Source organism: Podarcis bocagei (assembly GCF_964188305.1).
Source record: "Podarcis bocagei genome assembly, chromosome: 2".
In the NCBI taxonomy this organism is placed as follows: domain Eukaryota; kingdom Metazoa; phylum Chordata; class Lepidosauria; order Squamata; family Lacertidae; genus Podarcis; species Podarcis bocagei.
This window is the reverse complement of record NC_138126.1, coordinates 111155159-111180436: the sequence shown is the minus strand read 5'-3', so window position 1 is coordinate 111180436 and position 25278 is coordinate 111155159. Positions and strand designations below refer to the sequence as shown.

Below are 25278 nucleotides of genomic sequence, written 5' to 3'. Positions count from 1 at the left end.
TGCGAGTTTATTTCCTTTTTCTTAAAACCGTTAATACCCAGGGTAACCGTGCTTCGCAAGACGAAAAATTCGCAAGGCGAAAAAACTCGCAGAACGAATTAATTTCATCTTGCGAGGCACCACTGTACATCACAAGTTCCATCATGGAAGAAAGGCAGAATAGGAATAAGTAAGAGTTTTGTAAATTTATAAATTCCTGGGGGCGGTGGTTTGTTTTTTGTTTTTTTGCTTTTATGTCACAGATATACAGATGGCTGGCAGCTGTGTGCAGAGAGATGCACTAAAATAAAGTTTGTGGGCAGGTAATCTTTGTGGATGTGCACTAGTCCTGTTTTCACAGAGGATCCTTGTCCAGTTCCTTGGATTAAGAGAGAATGAACATCACAGAGAACAGAGCTTTGGGCAGATCCTTGTTGTAACTCAGCATGGCAATTCATAAGTTTTCCAATAAAGAAAGAGGATGTGTTGCCAGTGTTCAGTTAGTACTTGCGTGCCCTTTAGACATAGCTCTAGCTGAGTGTGAGCTACTTTTCCGTTAGAAGATTCCACATGGCTCAGGACTGTGCCTGAGTGACACATGAAGTCCACCCTGCCCGAATGCTTCCATTATTCCAACACAGAACCCAGTTCCCTGGGACCTTTTCCCACTGGGGTTTTGTCTAGAGGATACGTGAGTAACTAGCTCAAGGGAATCAATGTGGCTCCTGTGTCCTTTTCATGCCAAAATTAAACAAGAAGTGTGTTTCTAGGATTCAGATACCAATAGCTGAATCATTAGGTGAACATAATTTCTTAAATGTCTATAATGGGAATGATCAGAACAGCACAAACATCCATTATAGAGCCATAAAGTCCTGGGACTAGACTATTGAATGAAGAGAGGAATGGCTCAAACTGCTTCGTAACTAGCTAGAATTGCCAGTTTCTATTCACCCTATTTTTACGGAGCGTCTAGTTGACAGTGTTGTCAAATTATTGCAGCCTGGTGGGTTTTTTTTTGTCCATAACCTATTTGTGGAGGCAGCTTTGTTTCTTGTTTGTGATAAAACAAAATTGCAGCACCAGCTTGTAATAGCACCAGCTTCTCCAGTGTTGCACAGCATGTGGAGAGGCATACAACTACATACATTTCATTAATTGATGGAAGATTGAAGGTTGACTTCCACATTTATTTATTTATAATATATTAAAGGTAAAGGGACCCCTGACCACTAGGTCCAGTCGTGACCGACGCTGGGGTTGCGGTGCTCATCTCGCTTTATTGGCCGAGGGATCCGGCGTACAGCTTCCGGGTCATGTGGCCAGCATGACTAAGCCACTTCTGGCAAACCAGAGCAGCACACGGAAACACCGTTTATCTTCCCGCCGGAGCGGTACCTATTTATCTACTTGCCCTTTGACGTGCTTTCGAACTGCTAGGTTGGCAGGAGCTGGGACAGAGCAACAGGAGCTCACCCCATCACAGGGATTCGAACCATTGACCTTCTGATCAGGAAGCCCTAGGCTCTGTGGTTTAACCCACAGCACCACCCGTGTCCCTTATAATATATTGCTTCCCATTTAAAAAAATAAAATAAAATACAAGGCGGTTAAAAAAAACTACTACAAGAAATTAAAATTACAGTAGAAAATAGTGCAACAGCTTTAATAAAACCAACCCAAGGTCACAACAAATATTGAAGGCAAGCGGAGGACTTACTTCCCCATATAAGATTCAGATAAGCACTGATTTGGGTATGGTAGAGAATCTCATACCATAATCCACTAAATCTGAATGGCACGTAGTTGGGGCAGGGTGAACATGAGGTTAGGTCTATGTGGCTGCACCAGTGGAAGCAATCTGGCACGCTTACAAGGGCAGCTGTACAGGTTTGACCCCACTGCTGCCCAATCCCTGCCTCTACGTTGTCAAGGTAAGTGCCATTGACCCAGTTGTCAGGAGGATGAGTCTATGGCACTACCCCACCATGCTGGCTGTTCTCGTATTTCCCCTCTGCTTTGCTCTTCTTGCGGAGAAAAGAGCTGCAATTGCACACTTCTCATAGCATCAAAGCCCTCATTTTCCTCCCTGCTGCTCCCTGCCGAACAGCTGATGGGCAGGACGAGACCCAGAGGCTCAAATGGCTGTAGGCAGTATCAAGGTTGCAGGAAGGGGTTCCCCAACCTGCTATATAGAAGGTAAAGGGACCCCTGACCATTAGGTCCAGTCGTGACCGACTCTGGGGTTGCGGCGCTCATCTCGCTTTATTGGCCGAGGGAGCCGGCATACAGCTTCCGGGTCATGTGGCCAGCATGACTAAGCCACTTCTGGCGAACCAGAGCAGCGCACAGAAACACCGTTTACCTTCCCGCCGGAGCGGTACTTATTTATCTACTTGCACTTTAACATGCTTTTGAACTACTAGGTTGGCAGGAGCAGGGACTGAGCAATGGGAGCTCACCCCACTGCGGGGATTCGAACCGCCGACCTTCTGATCGGCAAGTCCTAGTCTCTGTGGTTTAACCCACAGCGCCACCCATGTCCCTAACCTGCTATATAGCGGCCACTTTAAAACTTCTTACGTGACTACTCCAACCATACTGAGAGTCAGCTTGTTGAGTGACTTCTTAAGCAAGGGTTACGGACAACCGGAAATGTGATTCGACAAGAGAAAGTACTTCTTTGGACCATGCATGCTTTCAACCATGGTATTTTGCTGCCATAAGATGTGATGATGGCTGTTAACTTTGATAACTTCAAACAGGAGTGAGACGAATTCACGAGGGATAAGACTCTAGTCATAATTGCTGTTTCCTTTGTCCTGAATGAGAGGCAGCATGCCTCTGAAGACCAGCCTCTCTGAAACAAAAGCAGGAGAGGACCGTTCCACTTCTTTCCTGCTTTTGGGCTTCCCATAAGCACTCTGGGAAGTGGGCTGAGCCTTTGGTCGGATGCAGCCGAGCTCTTATCGTAAGTTTGGGCTGATATGTTTGGCTTAACACCCTGGTTGTGGACTCTCATTCGTGATGGGGAGTTTTTCAAGCATTCGCCATGTCGTAAGCAGTGGCTTGATTCTGTCCTTAAAAAAGTAAAGGTACCCCTGCCCGTACGGGCCAGTCTTGACAGAGTCTAGGGTTGTGCGCTCATCTCACTCTATAGGCCGGGAGCCAGCGCTGTCCGCAGACACTTCCAGGGCACGTGGCCAGCGTGACAAGCTGCATCTGGCGAGCCAGCACAGCACACGGGACGCCGTTTACCTTCCCGCCCTATTTATCTACTTGCACCCAGGGGTGCTTTCGAACTGCTAGGTTGGCAGGCGCTGGGACCGAACGACGGGAGCGCACCCCGCCACGGGGATTCGAACCGCCGACCATACGATCGGCAAGTCCTAGGCGCTGAGGTTTTACCCACAGCACCACCCGCGTCCCTTGATTCTGTCCTTAGTCTGTACATTAATGGAGGTAGAGATTGACTGTGTGTCCTTACGCTTTCTAATAACGTTGGAGCTTTTTGCTTTCAAGCGTACTTCCCTTAATAACTTTACAGTATGCTGTTAATCCATTTGGTCCTGCACTTTTCACGCTTGCTTTTTTTAAAAAAAAAATATGCCTCTTCCCAGACCTGAGACCTTGGGTTACCATAAACACCTCCTTCCACCCCCCGCACCTGCTTATCGGTTAGAAAGGCTTGCTTTGAAAAAGTCAAAGAACCATTGGCCTAAACCATTTGCTACTGATGGGGTGGGTGAGTTAAAAACTCCCCATGGTAAGCGGTATACTTTTTATACTTGGGAATTTACTTCCTGATATTAACCTAAACCAACTGCAGTTGAGTATCGTTCTCCTTTGCCTTTGTCTTCCGTATTTGGAAGCTATCCTAGGATCCATCAGCATCCTCACTTCGCATTCAGATGTAAGTACATCACTTGACTTTTCCCTGGAGAACTTGCATTCTTCCTTCCTCTTTATACTAATTCTTTGTTTCCCCTGTGTTCTGCGAACTGCACCTAAATTAGATCCTTAAGCCAAAATATATCTCGGGAAATTGTTGCTCTTAATTGTTTTTTCCCAGTGAGTTCTCATTTATGAGCTTACTGGTAGTCAATTACAGTGTGAATTCAAAGTGGTAAAACTTGTGGTTGTTTGCACTTATTTTTATTTTTTTTTTTAAAAAAAAACATTAAGTGTAATGGGGGGAAGGCATTTGAATGTATAAAATGTTCATAATATGTTCATTATCTCTGTGGGGTGCTAAGTACCAAGATATATACTGTTATTCCAGTCTGATCTTTGAAAATGCCTGTTTCTTGACTGCTCAGTGATGCGATGTGTCGGTTTTCAGTCTCATTTTCCAAAGAACGATTGCTTTTTATTGATAAAAGCTGCACTTCTGGATTTGGGACTCAGAATTACCTGTGTGCTGTACCTTCTACACACCAGCATCAATTTTAGTTCAGACTGAACCCAGAAGAGCGGATGACAGCAGAGAGTCTGTTTTATTGAAAATGAATTGCATTGGACAGTTGTTACTGTACCTTGCCACTGAAGGATTCAAATTTAGCAGTGGCCTGTGGCCACTTGTGTTCTAGACCAATGAAGTTTGAATCTGGTCTTGCCTCATCAAATGTAAGACTGACAGCTGCTCCTTCCTTGCAACCTTTTGAAGCAGTGTTTAGCTTCTGTTTCGTGAACTAACACCGTTTGACAGCCTCCTCCTTTAAAGGGCAGCTGAATACAGACACAAGGACAGAAAAACCTACCGAAATTAACTGCATGGGCCCCACTTTATGAGAGTTATTTGCTGGTGTGTGTGTATATATATACATATACATATATATACATATATGTATATATATACATATACATATATATATACATATACATATACATATATATATACATATACATATATATGCCCTGCCTTTTATTTCCAGTAAAATGGGGTGTGTATGTGTCAAAAGTAGCTTTTCTCTTTCTTTCGTTGTGCCAAGCCACAAATTGGAAGACTTGCACTCCCAGGTTATCATCTGATATCATATTGGTTATATATATAATATTGATATAATTATAGATATAGGCTGGATTTTTTTTTTTTAATGGTAAAATGTTAAGTGACAAATTGGATTTTTTAAAAGCTCATTAAAATACTTCCATGGTAATGATCCACGATTATATTGGTATGGGAAACTGCCTTACTCTGAGTCAGACCATTGATCACTCTAACTCAGTATTGACTAGCACTGATTGGCGGCTGCTTTCCAGGGCTTCAGAGAGGAGATTTCCCACCCTTCCTGAGGAGGCTGGAGATTTAACCTGGGATCTTTTGCATACATTTCAAATGCTCTGCCAGTGAATTATTGCCCTTTGCCATTGTGGCCTCAGTCCTGAAAAGTAGTTTAATTCAATTTTGTATTTTAGGATGTGCAACCAGGGGGTGGGTTGGGATCTCACCAAAAGCTTCCTGCTTTGGTTTATAGCTGCTGTTCTGATCGACCTTTGTCTCTTTTTCTTTAGAAGAGTGTTGTAAAGATGGATATAGAGGACTGCAATGGACGCTCTTACATATCCGGTATGTTCTCATTTTGCTTTTCACAGATCTCGATTTGTTTATTTTTGTTTTTAGATGCCGTTTTGTCTTTAATACATAGTGCAAAAGACAGGATAGGATTCCTGCATTTTGGTCACAATAAACCTTTGGTTCGGCACTGGAATATTCAGCATGCCTCAGGTTTTGAGGAGCAACGTGGTTCCCCCCCTCCCCCAGCTTCCTGACATGACCTGCCTTCTTAGATAGATGCACCCTTGGGCAGCTACTTCCAGCATTTTCGTCTTGCTTCAAGATCTCAGGGGTGGACACGGGAGAATAGCCTCCTCCCCACCTTTCAGTCTCTTACCAGTGATAGTTGCTCCATGGACTTGACTAGTGATGGAGTCATCACCTAAGGGAGTGTAACAGCCAGCCTCTGTTCTGATCAGTGACCTGGCGATTCATGGCCTCTGCCCTCCTTACCCATATTCAGCTCAGAGCAGTGCTCCAAAGTGCAACTTGAGACAAGAACCCATGCCCCGCCAGGTCACTGCACATTGATCTTGTGGCATGCAATCTTCTCCCTGGCTGCAGTTGGCCTGGAGCAACCCTCCAAATTCAGCTCAACCTCAAATGGATGGCCATGTCTTACTAAGTTACTGTTCGGTGCCTGCGAAAAATGCTAGAGCTCTGTATCTGCCCACCTGCCAAATTCGGCAGGTGTTTTAGCTGTTAAATATACCTGAGACTTGCAACATAGTTAAGGCTCACACGCACTGCAATTAAATCAGTTTGAGGATATTTGATTCATCAAAAATTTAGAGCAGATCCTTACGTATCGTACTGAAGGAAAAGCGAACTTTTGGCATCCCTTTAAATTCCGTCTGTTTCTTCATGCTTCAGTTAGCTTGACCATAGGCAGTATTTTTATGTGATGCCCATTTCATTAAATATGAGTACAGAAAGAGTTTGGCGGTTGATAGTAAAATTGTTTCACTTAATATGGTGGTTACCTTACAGCTGGGAAAGATAACTGGAAAAGTTTCTTCCAATTAATCCTTAAGCATAGTTGGATGCGTCTACCTTATTTAAAATATACCTTATTTAAAATATCTTGTCCCTGATCACATTCTCTTTCAGAAGATAAGTAGGGCTAAGTTATAGTCCCACTCCATTCTGCCTTGGTCATACGGCACCTGGAGGACTGTGTACAGTTCTGGGCACCACAATTTAAGAAGGATATTGACAAGCTGGAACATGTGCAGAGGAGGGCGACCAAGATGATCAAGGGTCTGGAAACCAAACCTTATGGGGAACGGTTGAGGGAATAGGTATGTGTAGCCTGATAAAGAGGAGACTGAGAGGAGATGTGATAAGCATCTTCAATATCTGAAGGGCTGTCACACGAAGAATGGAGCAAGCTTTTTCCCCTCATGCTCCAGAGACTAGGACTTGATGGTTTTTGAGCAGAGGTTGGATGGCCAACTGTCATGTATGATCTAGTTGAGATTACTGCATTAGAGGGGGCTGGACTAGATGACTCTGGGGATCCCTTCTGACTCTACAGTTCTATGATTCTTTGAAGCTATAAAGGCAGTTGCTACTCAGGAGTGCCACATCTGAAGTGCATTAACTAGGAGAGTTCAAATTCTTATTAGCAATACTAAGTGCAAACTGTAGTAACTTAAATACATTTTTCAGAAAAGAGGAATTGTAGAATGACCAGGTTAGAACACTTGCCTAACAGCCTGATCTAGTGATGTTTATTTTGATGGAAATCAAATTTCCAGTAAGTATGCATAGGATAGGGACGTGGGTGGCGCTGTGGGTTAAACCACAGAGCTTGGACTTGCTGATCAGAAGGTCAGTGGTTCGAATCCCCGTGACGGGGTGAGCTCCCATTGCTCGGTCCCTGCTCCTGCCAACCTAGCAGTTTGAAAGCACATCAAAGTGCAAGTAGATAAATAGGTACAGCTCCAGCAGGAAGGTAAACGGCATTTCCATGCGCTGCTCTGGTTTGCCAGAAGCGGTTTAGTCATGCTGGCCACATGACCCGGAAGCTGTACGCCGGCTCCCTCAGCCAATAAAGCGAGATGAGCGCCACAACCCCAGAGTCGGCCACGACTAGACCTAATGGTCAGGGGTCCCTTTACCTTTATGCATAGGATAGGACAGCCTAATAGAGGAAGGTAGGGAAGGTAGAAAATATATTAGTTGGTTCTGTTTGTATAGCACTCCTATAGGATTTAAATAATTTACTCAAGCGTTTTTTAAAAAATCTCTGGTTTTGAAGAAAAAGAAGTCAAAAGTGAGTGATCTTATTTTGTTGGCTGTTTCTTTTTGGAAGAACAGAGCATAGAGTCCTCATTAAACAGGAAAAAACAGAGCCGTGAAGTAATTATGAATGAGGGAAAGATCATCAAAGCTACTTGCATACAAATACATTGGTGTAAATAAACATATTGACTGACTACAATTCAGAGTGGGCTACTGGAATAATGAGTTGACTTCTTTGTACTGAAAGCCCCACTAAATTGAAGTGAAGGAGTATGTTTGCTGGGGATGTATACCCACCCAATAAATGTCATCCTCTAGTTCATAGCCAGGTACACAAGCTCATATTTGTCCTGGACAAAGGTTGTTGGTGAAGCTATAAGTAGATCAACAGTTATCAGAGTTACAAGGAGCAGACTGACCTGATGGTAGCCAGAATTGTGAAATGATGGCTAGAATATGCAACATGCGAAGGAACAAGACAATCTCATTAAGTAACTACAGTGATACCTTGGTTCTCAAACTTAATCCGTTCCAGGAGTCCGTTTGACTCCTGAAACGGTTTGAAAACCAAGGTGCAGCTTCTAATTGGCTGCAGGAGCTTCCTGCACTCAATCAAAAGCTGTGTCAGATGTTCGGCTTCCGAAAAACGTTCGCAAACCAGAACACTCACTTCTGGGTTTGCGGCGTTTGGGAGCCAAGCCATTTGAGTACCAAGATACCACTGTACTTGTAACACACACTGTTTGGATTTAACAATCTTCAGGAGATATATGCAGTAGTGCCTTGAAGTTTAAAGATTGTATATTTGTTACATATCTTTTAAAAAATTCCAAAAAACCAGTCACTATCAGGTGACGTGCATGTTATGAGGCTAAGGATGAAATAAGAACCTTTGTTCAACTATAAAAGTGTTGAGAGTGAGGGAAATCAATGACTTATATGCCACCAATCGCAGTAATCAGTAGGCTGTGTCTAACTGTGCAGAATCAAATGCATATTTTGTGTGGCTGGTTTGCGAAATGCTGCTTCGCCTTTCATTCTTTAATGCTGGTAAATCATCCAGACCGATGAAGGCCAAATTTACAATACACCCCAGGAGGATGGAGTTTGTTAAAAGAGACCTAGTGGGGATCTGATTATGGGAACAGGATGCAAAGTACTAATTGTTTTGGAGAAATCCATATTTAGTCATCATTTTTTTAAAAAAACAACAACAACCCTAGAGGGCTGTGAGAACATCCTATGATAATAAAACTGAGAAATAAAGGAAACTCCATGGGCTTACGTGTAGTAGGTGTTTTCTTGCTGTGTATGAATTCATAAAGAGATATTGTATATGCAATATTAGATCCTAAGGATTGTCATTCAAGCCATGGCTGATATCCTCTGCAGCCACAGATGCTGACACAGGGTCAGCAAAGGATTATTACCAGTCTGGTTCCTTTCTTTGAAAGCCTTTTCCCCTACAATGTACAGTCCAGGAGCTACATAATCTGAAACATTTTCAGTCTTATCTGTTTTTCCCTTTTCTGCTGAGCTCTCAGTTATGCTTATGACATTAATGTGACATGCAGATTGGGAATAGGCTGCTGACAAGGTGGGCAGAGCTAATCAAGGAAGCCGGTAGAGATGTTGATCAGTTTGCCTGTTGATGGGGAAATATTCAAGAGATATTCAGTATTCAAGTGGTCATTCCTCTTCAGATGCTTAACTGCCTCTTGTTGTGAGTATGGTCCTAACCTTTATGGTGTGAGGACAGTTATATTTAGGGATTTTACTTAACAACAACCTTTCAGACTGATGCTGTAGAACATGGAAAAGACTTTCCACCATCGGTAGGTCCACAAGTATGCTTTCCAGCTTTCTAGTGGCAGGAGGAATCTTTTAATCTGGCAAGAGGTCTAGACTAGAGGCACTCTGAAAGGAGGAAGAGGTCTCACTGCTTTCAGAACGTTTATAAAGCTCAGCATGAATAAGGCTCTGCTCCCCAGTGGGGTGAGCAATAGCAAGGGTCGACAGCACCCACAAATTGTGGCTGACCAAGGCCAGCTGAAAGTTATGGGCTCCTGTTTTCAGTTCATTTAAAGCCAAGAATATTCTCAGGTTTCTTCAGATAATGGGGAATGCTCCGCGTAAACCCATTGCCATCCATATGTAAGCCCATGAGTCTACTCTGAGAATGAGTTGCATTAACTCAGGGAATCTGCTCATCACCTTCTTAGACTTGTCGTCTCATCCTGTTTCTGAATGTTGTTGGCTTTTTCTAGGACAACAAAGCTAGTTACGTTTCCTAGTTTGTTACCCTTTTCCCCAGCTCTCTCTCCCCCCCCTTACTTGAGCTAGAATTGTACAGTTGTGTACTCCTCCTGTTCTTGTATATTCTCATCATGGAAAATATTATTGTATGTGTGTTCCAAATGAGGAAAAGAGATGGAACTTTAGGTTAGGAATTGCAATTGTGGGTGCTCTCTTTTTTATTTGAAAAACTGTCAGAGATCTAGACCGTGGGGAGCTCCGAAAAATTAATAATTATAATTTGGACTATAATTTAGTCTTTTTAATTTTAGTTTTTTATTTTAATTGGAGTATATTAATTGGATGTTTTTTATTGGAAAATCAATAAAAATGATTTATTTATTTTTTAAAAAAAGAACAACTGTCAGAATGGCCACGATTGCAGCTGAGTATTGGCAGTTGCTCCTTCTCAACTAGTAGAAAGTGGACAATAGCCTTGATGTTTGGTTCACAGGATTTCCATTAAAGCACACTTCTGCAACAGGAAGGAGAGATGGAAGCACAGCAGTCCGTCCTCATTGGCCTGGGATAAAATATGGCAACCGTTATTGTTGGTGTAATCATATCAGGCAGAAGCAGGGAGGATGTATGTTGCAGTGTATACCTAGCAGGTGAGAAACACATTGGGCCGTGAAACCAGCACTGATGTGCGGTAAATACATAGTGTAGACAAGGCTAGAAAAATCCCAGAGTCTGACCATTGAAAAATTCAAAGCTGGAGTTCAGTTTTTATTTTTTCGCTCTCTACAGTGCTGACTTGAAAACTTAGGTCCTGGTTCCAATGAGTTTGTTTGTTTGTTTGTTTGTTTGTTTGTTTATAGTACTGAGCTCAGGATTTACCTTTCTCAAGAAAAGGCCTGTGCTTGGTCTGAAATGGTTAAATACGCAACTTCAAGTTGATTGACCAGTTAAATAATAATAATAATAATAATAATTTATTATTTATACCCCGCCCATCTGGCTGGGTTTCCCCAGCCACTCTGGGCGGCTTCCAAAAGAATATTAAAATACAATGATACATCAAACATTAAAAGCTTCCCTAAACAGGGCTGCCTTCAGATGTCTTCTAAAAGTCTGGTAGTTGTTGTTCTCTTTGACATCTGGTGGGAGGGCGTTCCACAGGGAGGGCGCCACTACTGAGAAGGCCCTCTGCCTGGTTCCCTGTAGCTTTGCTTCTCGCAATGAGGGAACCGCCAGAAGGCCCTCGGTGCTGGACCTCAGTGTCCGGGTAGAACGATGGAGGTGGAGACGCTCCTTCAGGTATACTGGACCGAGGCCGTTTAGGGCTTTAAAGGTCAGCACCAACACTTTGAATTGTGCTCGGAAACGTACTGGGAGCCAATGTAGGTCTTTCAAGACCGGTGTTATATGGTCTCAGCGGCCGTTCCCAGTCACCAGTCTGGCTGCTGCATTCTGGATTGACTTTAACTATTTAAAAAGTGCCTCTGACTAATTGAGCAGCAGATCTTTAGCATTATTCTTGATTAAAAGCCATGGGTGGTAGGCGCCTTCTTGAAGGCATTTGCTTTTTCTCTCACTTGCGTGCAGGAGGCGATGAATGCCTGCTAGGACACATATGCATAATTTAAAATTTAGACATTTGCTCCCCCCCCTTTAGAACTATTATTTTTATTATGGAAATTAACTCTGCAGAAGTCGGCTAAAGCTCCTGTAACATGCACTTCTTTCTCCTGATTTTTTTAAGTAGGCGTGATAGAAATACAACAGCTAAGTGCATAATTTTAATCAGAAGATAGCAGTATCTTGCATTTATACTCCTCATCAAAAACAAAAAAACATGTTTCCATGAAGTGATTAAACTCTTAGCGGAAAAGACGGAATGGGTAAAAACTATGGGGTAGGGATTTAAAAAAGAATAATGAACTAGATTTGTGATGAGCCCAGTAACAACGGGAAAGCTTCCCTCAAGATTTTACTTTATCTCCTCAAGGTATTTGAAAGAGCAGGGAAACATTTTCTTTATTCCCCACTCCACACATTCAGTAGATTTTCTCTCTCCTTTGGCTCTTCAATTTACCCAAATAACGTTTAAATGAAGTATGCTGTTTGCGCTGATCCCGTACCTAATGGTTTTGATCTAGCTATTTGGCCAAGAGAAAACTGGTTAGCCAAAGAAACATGGCTACTTTACTGTGAAAGAATGAGTCAATTGTGTACAATGTGCAGCACACCTTAATAGAAATATATATATATATTCTGTTGAATGCAGTGGAGTGTTTCATTGTACTTATACAGTTTCTTCTGCCACTTTCTGGAGTGTTAAAGGCTCTTTCGGTGGCAGCTCTTATCTTTCCAGAGCAACTGTGAAGCATTCATTCTGTTGCCAAAGTGATGGGGGTTAGGCAACAACTGCGATGTTTTTTCCACGGACTTCCTTGCTCTGTCTAGCCCCGGCAATGTGGGGTTGTTGTTGTTTTTTTAAAAAACCCATCACTAAAGGGATGTCCCCTTGTAAGCTGATGGCTCTGTTTTCAGAGGCAAGGCATAGAAAGCGTTCAGTGGAGCAAGCCAGAATCTCAGCGAAAGGGGACACTGCAGCCGTATGGATTCCTGCTCTAACTGTGCTGCTTGACTGTAAAATGACGGCCGTTTCTCTCACTTCCAGGAATCTCTTCTTCCTGGAAGGTGAGTGGCTGAGTTCACCCTACTGCCGAGATGCAGCCACACACACACACAGTCTGTATTCCAGTGCTGTTTCCAAGGAGTTGGCTGTGATAACACTCCAGGGTATCTTCAGCAAGCTAGAATAATGTAAGTTAAATGGGGAGCGGGGTGGCCGTGTGAAATAACTCCATGCTCTTTTCTGTTTTCATTTACACTTGGCGCCATTTGGGGTGTGTCTGATGCCACGCAGAACAGTGCAGGAAGTGGCTAACTTTCGATGCAAGTAAATTGATCTCTAGAATTCCTTCATCGTCTGTGTCGGGGGGTGGGGTGGGGGATAGAGTCTGTTCGAAATCAGAAATGCAACTGCAGGCGATCAGTTAGGGATGAGCAATCAAAGGGGAAAGATAAATGTATGTGTTATAAAAGCAGTGGACGAGGCTGTTAAAGACCCACACCCCCTTTTTCTTCCTCCACCATTTGCTATTTAGTAAAAGCCCAGGGAAGGGGTCAGGGCCTTAATTCTCTGTGTGTTCTGGCAAGGAGCAGAAGAAATCCTTAGTTAGTTCAAGTCATTGATGCTTAAATGTGCTCCGCTGCGAACTGTTTGCTGCTGGTGCCTATTTTGCTTAGCCATATCGTGGCTAACTTCTAATTAAACGATTAATATCCATATTGAGGGGTGTGTGGCTGCTTCTAGGCAGTTGCAGAGATAGGCTTACTATGATGTAGACTCTCCTGTTTACGCACCTGAGGAATGACAGCATTTAGGGAAAGGGTGAAATTCCTTTTTTCAGGATCCAGAAAGTCTTGGCCTTTGGGCCCACCTGGGAGAAGAAAGCAACAACTTTTCCTTAAAGATAAAATGACCACAAGGCACCAGCCTTGCATGCTGTGCCTGTGTTAAAATTGACTTCACCTGGTTGGAACAGTCTGTTTCCTTTTATCGTGACAGATCCTGGAATGTGCTCAGCTATGTGGGCATGAGAACAGCAGCTCGTTCAAACTCTGAAGAAAATCACCTGTCTCTGTACTAAAGCCTCTCTGATGAGAATGTCTCCAGACATGCTTCCTGTCTTTTAGAACTTGCTTTTTTCCTAAGTAGATAAGAGTGCCTCCAAACAACGGGGGCACTAAACAGGAATTGGGGAGAGTGTCTTGCAGAAAAGACGTTCAGGGGGCTGGCATTGCTGCAGTATTTTCATTGCATGCTGCCCGTACTGATCCTGCTTCTCTAAATGCAGTGCCAATGAACAACAGGGAAGTTGTTCTTATTTTCATTTGAATAAATAGAAAAGCAAAAGTACTCATGTTGACCCGTAAGAAAAAAAGCCAACATTAGGAGACAATACCTTTGTACTGAGCAAACTTTCAGGTTCCACAGAACCCTTCACCAGGCCAGAGGGAAGAGCTTGGCTGATGTTTAACTAATGGCTTGAGTCTGTATTTTAAGTCAAAGGGTTGTATCCAGAGCTGTTAGTCCGCTCGTGCAAGTTTCCTTGTGAAAGCAGAGGTCTGTTTTCCAGTGTTGCATTTGTTGTTGTTGTTTAGTTGTTTAGTCATGTGACTCCAGGGACGTGACTCCATGGACCAGAGCACACCAGGCACTCCTGTCTTCCACTGCCTCCCACAGTTTGGTCAAACTCATGCTTGTAGTTTCAAGAACACTGTCCAACCATCTCGTCCTCTGTTGTCCCCTTCTCCTTGTGCTCTCCATCTTTCCCAACATCAGGGTCTTTTCCAGGGAGTCTTCTCTTGAGGTGGCCAAAGTATTGGAGCCTCAGCTTCAGGATCTGTCCTTCCAGTGAGTGCTTAGGGCTGATTTCCTTCAGAATGGATCGGTTTGATCTTCTTGCAGTCCATGGGACTCTCAAGAGTCTCCTCCAGCACCATAATTCAAAAGCATCAATTCTTCGGCGATCAGCCTTCTTTACGGTCCAGCTCTCACTTCCATACATCACTACTGGGAAAACCATAGCTTTTACTATACGGACCTTTGTTGGCAAGGTGATGTCTCTGCTTTTTAAGATGCTGTCTAGGTTTGTGTTGCATATTATGGGTAAACCCACGTGGCAGGTCCGCCGATGTAACGATTGCGCAAGAACTTGCACTAGCACAGGTGTACAAATTGCGCTTAGAAATCCAAGCTGTTCGCTTTTTGGAACCTCTCGCACAAGATAACCCACTAATGGAACAGGTTCATTGCTAAGTTTCTTTAACTTCACGCTACATTGGATACAACCCACGGTCTTAAGTTGCAGCATGGAAGGAGATAGCAGACATTCAATGGCCATCATTACTACACAAGGCCCCAGTGGCATCAAGTGGCAAGGAGTGCCAATTTCCAGCTTTGCCTGGTTTGTCAGCTGCTGTTGTTCAGCCTGACTACACTTCTGCATACTCTAGTAACCTCCTGTCTTGACAGCTGTAACGCTTCTTTCCTGTGCGCAGGGATTTTCTCGTATGGAGGAGCGTGGACTCCTGTGAGCCCCCACCTGCATTCTGAAATAGTAGAACTGAGACAGATTTTGTCACATCGGTGAGATTTAAGCCCAAGACATTCCTTCCAGTCTCTTCAAAAACCTTCAGCGAGAAACAGTGATAAATGCAGTTTATCAAGCTACCGTCAATTAGCATTCCATGGTTTCTGCTCTGCTTCCCTGCAGCTTTCTACAATGGACTGGTTAAGTTGTAATTATCCTGGATTGCTAAACTGCAGTTTAGCACAGGGGTGGGGAACTGAACGTGGCTGGCAAGCTAAATCCTTCCTGCATACACACCTGTGGGCCAACTTTGACAGGTGGGCAGCTCTGCCTACCTGTCAACCTCCTGGCATCATTATGACCTCCTGGGACAGCTTCAAAAGGGCTTGCTTTAATTAGCTGCTAATTAGCTACAAATAGACAATATGGGACTCCACCAGATCAGCAAGCCCTGCTTGGAAAAGAACAGTCCAGAGTTCCCTTGAAGCCCCCAGTGGTTTCGAGATTATTCCTTTGGAACCATTCCCTTCTCTCCCCCACATAAGTTATCAAGTATGGAGGAAGGTTGATGTGGTTTGGAGAAAATGGCTTTGTGGGCTAAATTGGGACCTACACTGGGCCTAATGACACACCGACAGGCTGGAGATTCCTTAGCAAGTCAGCGACAAACATTGGGTCTCCCATTTTATGTTAGCTTTGGCGTAGTTAGTTATCCTGGTTTATTTAGTTTAAATGAACAAAGTTTATTTAAGAGGGTCCCCCCCAATGCATGCAAAAGGAGGTAGGCTGCAATCCTATAGCAAGCCAGGAATGTTGTATCCAAAAGGAGCAACATTGTCCCTTGCCTTCATTTGGCTTCGTTATAAAACATAAAGATGATCATGCCCCATCTTAAACTGAGTCTTTAGATTAAGCACACTTAACTCCTTTAAATTGGTGGAGCTGCAGGCAGATACACCAGTGCAAATATTTAATATGGGTGTGTAAAGTGCACTGATGTATCTTGTTGAGTGATTCTGTCCCTCCATAGTCATGTTAAGTCACTAAACAAGTAGTTTTTTTTATCAATAGGTTGTGTTTTCAGTATACAGTGTACAATGATTTTTTTTAAAAAAATGGGATAATGTGTGGAATATAACATGGCACTAAGGAGATTGTTGTGTCAGTTCAAGCAATTGACCCACTGAAATTAATAAACATGACTAAGTTATGCCCATTCATTGCAGTGGGTCTACTCTGAGTAAAACTTAGTTGAATTCCTCTCTTAAGTAAGATTGGGTTGAATCCAATGAAGTTCTTCTCAGAGAAGACTTGTTGAAATGAATACACCAAACTTAGCCATGTCCATAAATTCCACTGGTCCTACTTAGAGCATGACTGTTGTTGAATACAACCCACACCCTTTCCAAAACAATAAATGAGGTGGGCTTAGGGAGGATGGGTTCTTATTAATGGAAGAAATGGAAACTGCACACTAAAAAACAACAAGAGTACACATTTGGATAATTTAGTTGGGCTAGCTTCTCTAAAAGGGCAAGCTGTCAGACTCTAAAAAAAAGTCAAATGCAAGATTCTGCGAACTCTCTAGTGTTGCATGACTTCCATGTACACTGTAGCTAATAAACCCTTAATAAGATCTTTATATGCAACTGATTCATGTTCTTCCCCATAAATAAAGAGAACAAAGTAAGCAAGTGCTTTTGGTGCATGCTTTCTTCCTCTTGGAGGCAACAGCAAACAACACAGGAATCCATAGATGAAGAATGTATTTGAAATCAGTTCACTGTAGTATTGTTATCTTGAGCCTGGATTCCGCAATCATTCATATATATATATCAGCTATTCCATGAGACTTCATGTTGAAACTCTTCTTTATGACACATTTCTGTATTCATATTGCGTATTATTTGCACAACAACAAAGCTACGTATATCCTGGCTTTTATTTAAGGTGATTCAAATTTTAAATGGGGATCCCTTTATCCTGTAATTGCCATGTAATGAGATATTTGCACTTCTTTGATGATTCCCAAGTGCTGCTGCATATATTGGTTACAAGCATTCGGGTAGCTTAGAGGCTGCAGGCTTATTTTGACAATGCATGTTATACATGTTAAACCAGTATCATCATTCTGAAAACATTTATGAATTCAGTCTTATAAATACAAGAAGGCTGCTTTATGTATGTAATAGAACTGGTTCTATCAGTATCTGACATCTCTCTTCTGAAATGCTGGTCGGATGTTCACTGTATCTGGGTCTACACTGATAATCATCTGATCATCATAAACTATACGGTGCAAGAACAGGGCACTTATTATATACATGGTTGGGATTTGTTGGGATTCCTCCTGCTAGGTTTTCATTCAGTCAGAGCGCCAATGGAATTTTTTTCATTCAGATTTTGTAGGCTGCAAAATCTAGACTTTACTCAAACTCATCAGGAGAGTTTCCTTTCCTCTGTGCCCATCTTCAGTCCTAAGCACAGGAAAAATATTTCTTGATTTCTTGAAACGAGGCTTACCTGTGCTCTCTGCTTCTTTTTGTTCCTCAAAGGTAGTGGAGATTCCTCTTTGGAAAAGGAGTTCACCTCCACGATTGTGGGCCCTACTGTGAGCACACCAAACAGCCAACATTCCTCCCCAAGCCGCTCCCTTAGTGGTAAGTATGTCATTTTCTGATTCCTGTAGTTTATGTCCAAAAGGTGTTGGGCCCAAGCTGTGATCAAGGCAGAGACCACCTTTGAAATCCTCCAAAAAGGTCTGCACAAAGATAATCACACCAGCGAAGAATTTACCTTTTGGAGGAGGCCCTGGAAAAGAGGCAGCTTTTATACAGCAGCCTTGGGTTATCTGAACTTTCTGCCTAGTATTCTCTCCTGCTCAGATTTTTAGTTTGAGAGATTTGAAAGTCACTGTTTGGTTCCTGACACATTTATCGACAAAGAAGGCATTTCCTCTCATAGTGAGTGAGTGACTGGAAATTGTGGTTGCTGGGAAAGCACCAGTGGTGCTAGATCATGTGAGCAAAGAGTTGGAGATGCGGGAGAGGACTCTATATTCAGATGGTGTTTGCGCTGATGCATTCTAATTTGCCATATTCTGCAACCACCAGCATTTCCTGCTGAAATTATCAACTGGGCTTTCCTTTTTTTCTTTTTTGAGAATTTTGCTGAAAAGTATGACCACCATGTTGCAGAGTTAATGTATGGGAAAGATTAGCGTTCTCAGACTTGACTTCTGACTATTGTCTCTCACCTGATAATACTGCTTTGTGTTAGACAGCTATAAAAGGTAAAGGGACGCCTGACCATTAGGTCCAGTTGTGACCGACTCTGGGGTTGCGCGCTCATCTCGCTTTATTGGCCAAGGACTTCCGGGTCATGTGGCCAGCATGACTAAGCCGCTTCTGGCAAACCAGAGCAGTGCACAGAAATGCCGTTTACCTTCCCGCCGGAGCGGTACCTATTTATCTACTTGCACTTTGATGTTCTTTCAAACTGCTAAGTTAGCAGGAGCAGGGACCGAGCAATGGGAACTCACCCCGTCGCGGGGATTCAAACCGCTGACCTTCTGATCAGCAAGTCCTAGGCTCTGTGGTTTAGACCACAGCACCACCCGCATCCCATTAGATAGCTATAACATCCTCTTAATTCTTTATCTGAAATCACGGGAGGTTTATATTACACTCCAGTTGGTTTATAAAACCGATTACAGTTGGCTTATAAAAACCAACAATTAAATCCAGTTTTAGTCATTTAGAAAGGAACGTTCAAATGTCCATGTTAACACATCCGCTGCGTTAAAATTTAGTTGATCCCCTGGAAAAGCATGATCACACTTGTTCAGTGTAACAGGAGGAGAACCCAGTGTATGGTTTGAACAAATAGGAAATGAGTATCTTCTCCTTTAAAAGGGAGACGCTGCCTGATACCGTTGCTTCTGATCAGTCTTGATTTCACAGCTGGTTCAGCCAGCAAGCTCATGCCCCAGTGGAGCAGAAATATTACATAACCTGTTTTGCCAACCCAACCAGACTCTGCCTTCCTTCTGTAAGGAAAGTTGCAGAACAAAAGCCAGCCCTCCGTTTGCTGTGGGGGAGAGAGAAAAAGAAACACTCATCCCCAGGGGAGCGAAAAAACATCAAAGTTCAACCAGCATCAATATACCCAAGCAGCTCCTGCCACAGCGAGCAGGTTTTCACTTCATATTTGCGCACAGAGGTGTCGGCTTGCAGCTGGATCTCCAAGATGTATAAACAGGAGTGTATGCCTAACCTAAGCAGCCTGGCTTCTTTTAATGTAATTAATGCCGAGATATTCTAGGAGCACAGGTAAATTCTCTGCACTAGCCTCCTGCCATGGCTGCCAGCCGTAGCTGTGTGTGCAAGGCCTTCAAGTTGCTACCTTCAGTTTGTATAGCATGAATAGGTGGCAACTAGATAAGAGAGGAAAAAGCAGAGATGCGGGCAATGACCTACATTCTTAACTATTCCAATGCTCTGTGGAATGCCACAAATCAAACACTCTTTAAGAATGAACATGGTAACTGCCGCCTTAATTCTAGGTGCCATTTCTTTTCCTTTCTAACATTTTTTTATTAGTTTTCCAATATACAGTCATACCTCGGGTTGAATGTGCTTCAGGTTGAGCGCTTTCGGGTTGCGCTCTGCGGCAACCCAGAAGTAACGGAAATGACCATGCGCGGAAGCAGCAAAACGCGATCCGCGCAGTTGCGCCTTACGTTCTATTCAGGATGCGAACGGGGCTCCGGAATGGATCCCGTTCGCATCCCAAGGTACCACCGTACTACCAATAATAGCCAAATTATAACAATAACAATTAATTCCCAAATTATTCAATTCTCAAAGTGCCAGTCAACTTCCAATTAATACATTTTCGTTAAAATCGGCTCCCCGCATGATGGTTTGGGTGCATTTCCAATCTTACATCACTGTGTTCCATAATCGTAATTAATGTCAGTTATAATAATAATCCCTTAGTCAACAGCTATATAATTAACGATTTCCATTCGTGATGTTACAATATACTGTATACACTTATAAAGCTTCAAGTGAGGAAACTCAAACTATTATCTTTATCCTGCCCTGCGTGTGAAAAAAATCTAGGTGACATTTCATGGAGAGTCTGAAGGGATTATATCAGCCGTCTAGCCTTCCCCAACGTGGCGCCCTCCGTATGTTTTGGACTTCAACTTCCATCATGCTGTGGGGATATGCCAATTAGGATTGATGCGGGTTGGAGTCTAAATCATCTGAAGGACATCAGGTTGGGGAAGGCTGGTTCATATTGTTTCCTTATCCCAAAACACATGAGCATAGCTAAAAGTGCCATCCTTTGCGGGGGGGGGGGGACTAAATATGATTGGAGCACCTTTGTTCACGTGCCTGCTGTGTTTATATACGAAGCAGGTGGTGCTGGGCTTTTAATTTTAAGAAAAGAAGGATACACAGGTGAGAGAACTGAACCTTCTCCCTCGCTTTATCTGCCTATGCTTTGCTGTTATGGGCATTTTGCTCCCAGCCTAGTCTCAAGCTGGATTGGGAGAAAATTACCTGAAGCAAAAAACAGAACAAGGGAGGGGTAAGGGTTCAGCTTCCCTTTTCATTTTGAGGCTCTCCACCTTCCGCTGTATTAATAGGTGGTCCTGATGCATGTGTAGCAAGCATGTGCAAGTTATGGTGGACAATACTGAGCTACATGGACCAATGGACTGAGTTGGTATAAGGCAGCTTCCTCCTGTTTTCCCATTGCAGCGGAATGCTGCTTGGAAGAGAACGCAGTGGGACTTAGGAATTGGGAGGAGATTCATATATGAGAGTCCTTCTTTTCAGTACACTCCTTGGAATGATGTAACCTGGCCATGGACCAAAGGTTCAGGAGTGTTTATTCAGCAAGGCCTCGCGAACAGCATTCCTTCTGCGGCGGAGGCTGCTCCATGTGTCTGTCGGTCGAAACAGGAAGTCCTCGTTTTTCAAGCTTTACATTCCATTAGCTGCTTCAGGGGGAAGCCCTGCGCTAGATGCTCCCTGCTTTCCAAGTTGCGAGCTTCCCCCGTCTCTGGCTTGGGAAGGGCTAGATTTTTAATATTTTATTGCCCATTTTTGCACCTTGAAATGGGACGAGCGTCCGTTGTTACACCAACTGATGTGGTTGGATTTACAGGCCGGCTGTGCGTTCCCCTAGCAAAGAGCTCTTCTTGCTAATGTCATAGCATCCCGGTTTCTTGCGCATTCTTAACTGAACGTTTTAGAAACCAGACCCTGGGTTTAGGACTCTTGACCTTCTGTCTGTAGAAAAGATGCCACAACATTCTTGCAGGGTGCTGGCAGAAAAATGCCTTAGAAGGCTGCTCTTCAGACCATTTTCCTGCCTGTATTGTCAGAGTGAAATGTCCTTTCTACCTGGCCGGGGATCTAGTGGAGGAGAGGCCTGCTCCCTGCCCCCCATGTGCTGAGCCCTACATTATTTGGAGCACTGGGGATTGTATTTGATTTTTACACCTTTTGATACTCTAGAACAGGCATCCCCAGACTCAGCGCTCCAGATGTTTTGGGACTACAACTCCCATCATCCCTAGCTAACAGGACCAGTGGTCAGGGATGATGGGAATTGTAGTCCCAAAACATCTGGAGCGCTGAGTCTGGGGATGCCTGCTCTAGAACATAAGAAGCACCCTACTGTTGCCCCACACGAACTGGCAGTTTAAAAAGTAATCATAGTAGTTCACTTAGCTGATGTGATTAATGCTCATTTATAGCCCCGGCCTCCATGAATTTGTCTAATCCCTTTTTAAAGTTCCTTCTAAACTAATGGCTTATTTATATTATTTATTACGTTTATATGTCACATTTCTCTTCCAATAAGCTCAGGGTGGTCACATGGTTCTCCTCTTCCCCATTTCATCCTGACAACAACTCTGTGAGGTGGATTAGGGTAAGAGATAGTGACTGGTCCAAGGTCACCCAGTGAGCTTCATGGCCGAGCGGGAATTCGAACCCTGCTCTCCCAGGTCCTAGTTCCACACTCTAACCATTACACCACACTGGCTCTCTTGTCACACTGAATCCCATAAGTTGATGATGCACTTTCTGAATAAATACTCCATTGGCTTGTGCTGAATTTGCTCCCAATCAGTGTCAAGGGGTGATCTAAAATAGTGGGAAAGAAGGATAAATCTCCCCCCCACACACACACATCATACATAATTTTAGAAATTTCTATCATGCTCCCCAAGCACCTGGCCTTAGATGCTAGTAGGATCTATTAATAATTATTGATGGTTATTTTTTAGAAGTCTCTTTTCACTCTCCTGGACCATAACAACTTTTTTTTAAAAAAAAGTTAACTGTTTACAAATACTTGTCACAAACCTGTACGTGCTTTGTTGTTTTTTTTTTTTTTTTTTTTTTTACATCTTTTCCCTCCATAGCAAATTCTATCAAGGTGGAAATGTACAGTGATGAAGAATCAAGCCGGCTGCTGTCGCATGACGACCGGCTCATTGAAAAAGAGGACAGCGTGATTGTGGAGGATTCTCTCTCTGAGCCACTCGGCTACTGTGACGGGACAGGGCAGGAGCCACATTCCCCTGGCGGCATCCGGCTACCCAATGGCAAGCTGAAATGTGATATCTGTGGGATGGTGTGCATTGGCCCGAATGTACTGATGGTGCACAAGCGCAGCCACACCGGTGAGCGGGCATGGCTGCTGGTAACCGTAAGGGCTGATGCATGAGCTTTGCACTTGTATAGTGCTTTAAGTCTCAATGGTCTAAACGTTCTATGTGTCACGCTCAGGCTCTTTAGCCTAATAAGGCTCTGAACTGCTTTATAGCTCTTTCCTTACAAGACTGGGTGTTAGATCAATCCAGGTGCATTCAGAGTACTTCACACATCCACATGTCATGCTAAACCATGGTTTTCTGCAAGATGCATGAGCTGGAAACACTCATGCTTGCTCCTGAACAGCTCCATGGAGGACTTAGGGGGACAGTGTTAAAGGAAATAATTGTGCTAGCACAAGGATTGGCACTAGCAGAATGGGACGTCCTCCCTCTCCTCTTCCAGAGAGTTGGAGGATTCCCCAGAATGGATTTAGGAAGTGGGGGGGGGGAGCAGAGGGGGAGATAGTTCTGCTGCACAATGAGAAATCCTTGCCCCAATGGAACTGTCCACTTAGGTTAAAAAAAAGTAAAGGACCCCTCGACAGTTAAGCCCAGTCAAAGATGAATATGGGGTTGTGGTGCTCATCTCACTTTCAGGCCGAGGGAGCCAGCGTTTGCCCACAGACAGCTTTCCGGGTCATGTGGCCAGCATGACTAAACCACTTCTGGCGCAACGGGACACTGTGATGGAAACCGGAGCGCATAGAAATGCTGTTTACCTTCCCACCACAGTGGTACCTATTTCTCTACTTGCACTGGTGTGCTTTTGAACTGCTAGGTTGGCAGGAGCTGGGACCGAGCAATGGGAGCTCACCCCATCACGGGGATTTGAACCGCCAACCTTCTGATCGGCAATCCCAATAGGCTCCGTGGTTTAGGCCACAGCGCCACCTGCACCATTTAACACTGCACTGAATACAACCCCGAGTCTGTTTGTTTCCTTTAAACTCAGTTTATCAGCATGTTTGAACTGGGGGTCATGGTTCATCAGTGAAAGCAAGGGTCGAGGCTAACCTTTCTGGATACTCATCCCAATGCACTATTCTTCTTCCTAGGTGAGAGGCCGTTCCATTGCAATCAGTGCGGTGCCTCCTTCACCCAAAAGGGCAACCTCCTGCGCCACATCAAGCTGCACTCGGGCGAGAAGCCCTTCAAATGTCCCTTCTGTAACTATGCCTGTCGGAGGAGAGACGCACTCACGGGGCACCTCCGAACACACTCAGGTGGGTCACGAGGCACTTCTGCTCTAGTTCAGTTTTATGGGTACCATATTTTTCGCACCATAGGACGCACTTTTTCCCTCCTGAAAAGCAAGGGAAAATGTGTGTGCGTCCAATGGAACGAATGCAGGGGGAAGGCAGGTGGGAAAAGCCCCCAAGAGCCGCACACAAGCTCCATGCACTCTTGCGGGCTTTTCCACAGGAGGGAGAAGGGACTGACTGGCGGCATCAGTCCCTTCTCCCACCTCCCAGAAAAGCCAGGAGAAGCCGCAATCTCTTTAAAGGGATTGCGCGGCTTCTGCGGGCTTTTGCGAGAGGTGAGGGAATCCCCCCACCTGCCAGGAAAGCCCTGCGCAACCCCTCCGCCAAGGAGAGGCTGCACAGGGCTAAAGGGGAAGCCAAAACAGCGAGCGGAATCCATCCCGCTCGCTGCCTTGGCTTGATCCATAGCTGCGCGCAACCCTTCCGGCAAGGAGAGGCTGCACGGGGCTATGGATTCTTTAGCCCCACGCAGCCTCTCCTCTTTGGAGCTGCGGAGGGGGGAATATTTTTTTTCTTGAATTCCCCCCCTAAAAACTGGGTGCGCCCTATGGTGCGAAAAATACGGTATTTTCTTTTCTTTATTGTCCCATTCTTTTATGTACAGTGTTTAGAAATGTATACAGTGGTACCTCTGGTTGCGAACGCGATCCTTTAAGGAGCCCTGTTCGCAACATGAGCAGAACACAACCTGCGCCTGCAGGTCACAATTTGCCGCTTCTGCGCATGCGCGTGACTTCATTTTGAGCGTCTGCGCGAGCGGCGAAACCCGGAAGTAACACATTCCGTTACTTCCGTGTCACTGCGGGACACAACCTGAAAAGATTTAACCTGAAGCAAACGCAACAAGAGGTATGACTGTATAATTAAGCAGTTTATAAATTTCTTAGACAAAAAATAGTTAGAGCAAGGTAGGGCTTGGTGGGTTGGCAGAACTATCTCTTGCTCTTTGCCCTCGGCCCAGACCTCTGCTAGTTGGAGTCACCTCTTCTTAAAGGGAGGTAGACCACAGTGACCACCCATGTCAGGCTTCAGGGAATCAGACCCCTCCCCCAGTGGCAGCCAAAAAGCAGATAAACAAGAATAGTTCTTACCACGTAATTTATTCAGTATTCACAGAGAGAGACGAAGGAATGCAATCTCTGTTAA

The 25278-nt window shown here is 44.1% G+C and overlaps 1 protein-coding gene across 10 annotated transcripts in view; it reads left to right on the top strand.

Moving 5' to 3' along the window:
* Positions 1–25278, top strand: part of IKZF4 (IKAROS family zinc finger 4) — a 90510-nt gene that overhangs the window by 20759 nt on the left and 44473 nt on the right. For 2 of the 10 annotated variants that reach the window (XM_081181381.1, XM_081181382.1), the window contains exons 1-5: positions 3628–3892; positions 5494–5548; positions 17742–17846; positions 22637–22897; positions 23926–24093. In XM_081181381.1, coding sequence (XP_081037507.1) covers positions 3743–3892; positions 5494–5548; positions 17742–17846; positions 22637–22897; positions 23926–24093 — 739 coding nt within the window. In that variant the 5' untranslated portion in view covers positions 3628–3742. Of the gene's footprint in view, positions 1–3624; positions 3893–5493; positions 5549–12704; positions 12851–17741; positions 17847–22636; positions 22898–23925; positions 24094–25278 lie in introns of those variants that run through there. The other 8 variants (XM_081181388.1, XM_081181387.1, XM_081181383.1 and 5 more) reach the window with 7 other exon arrangements.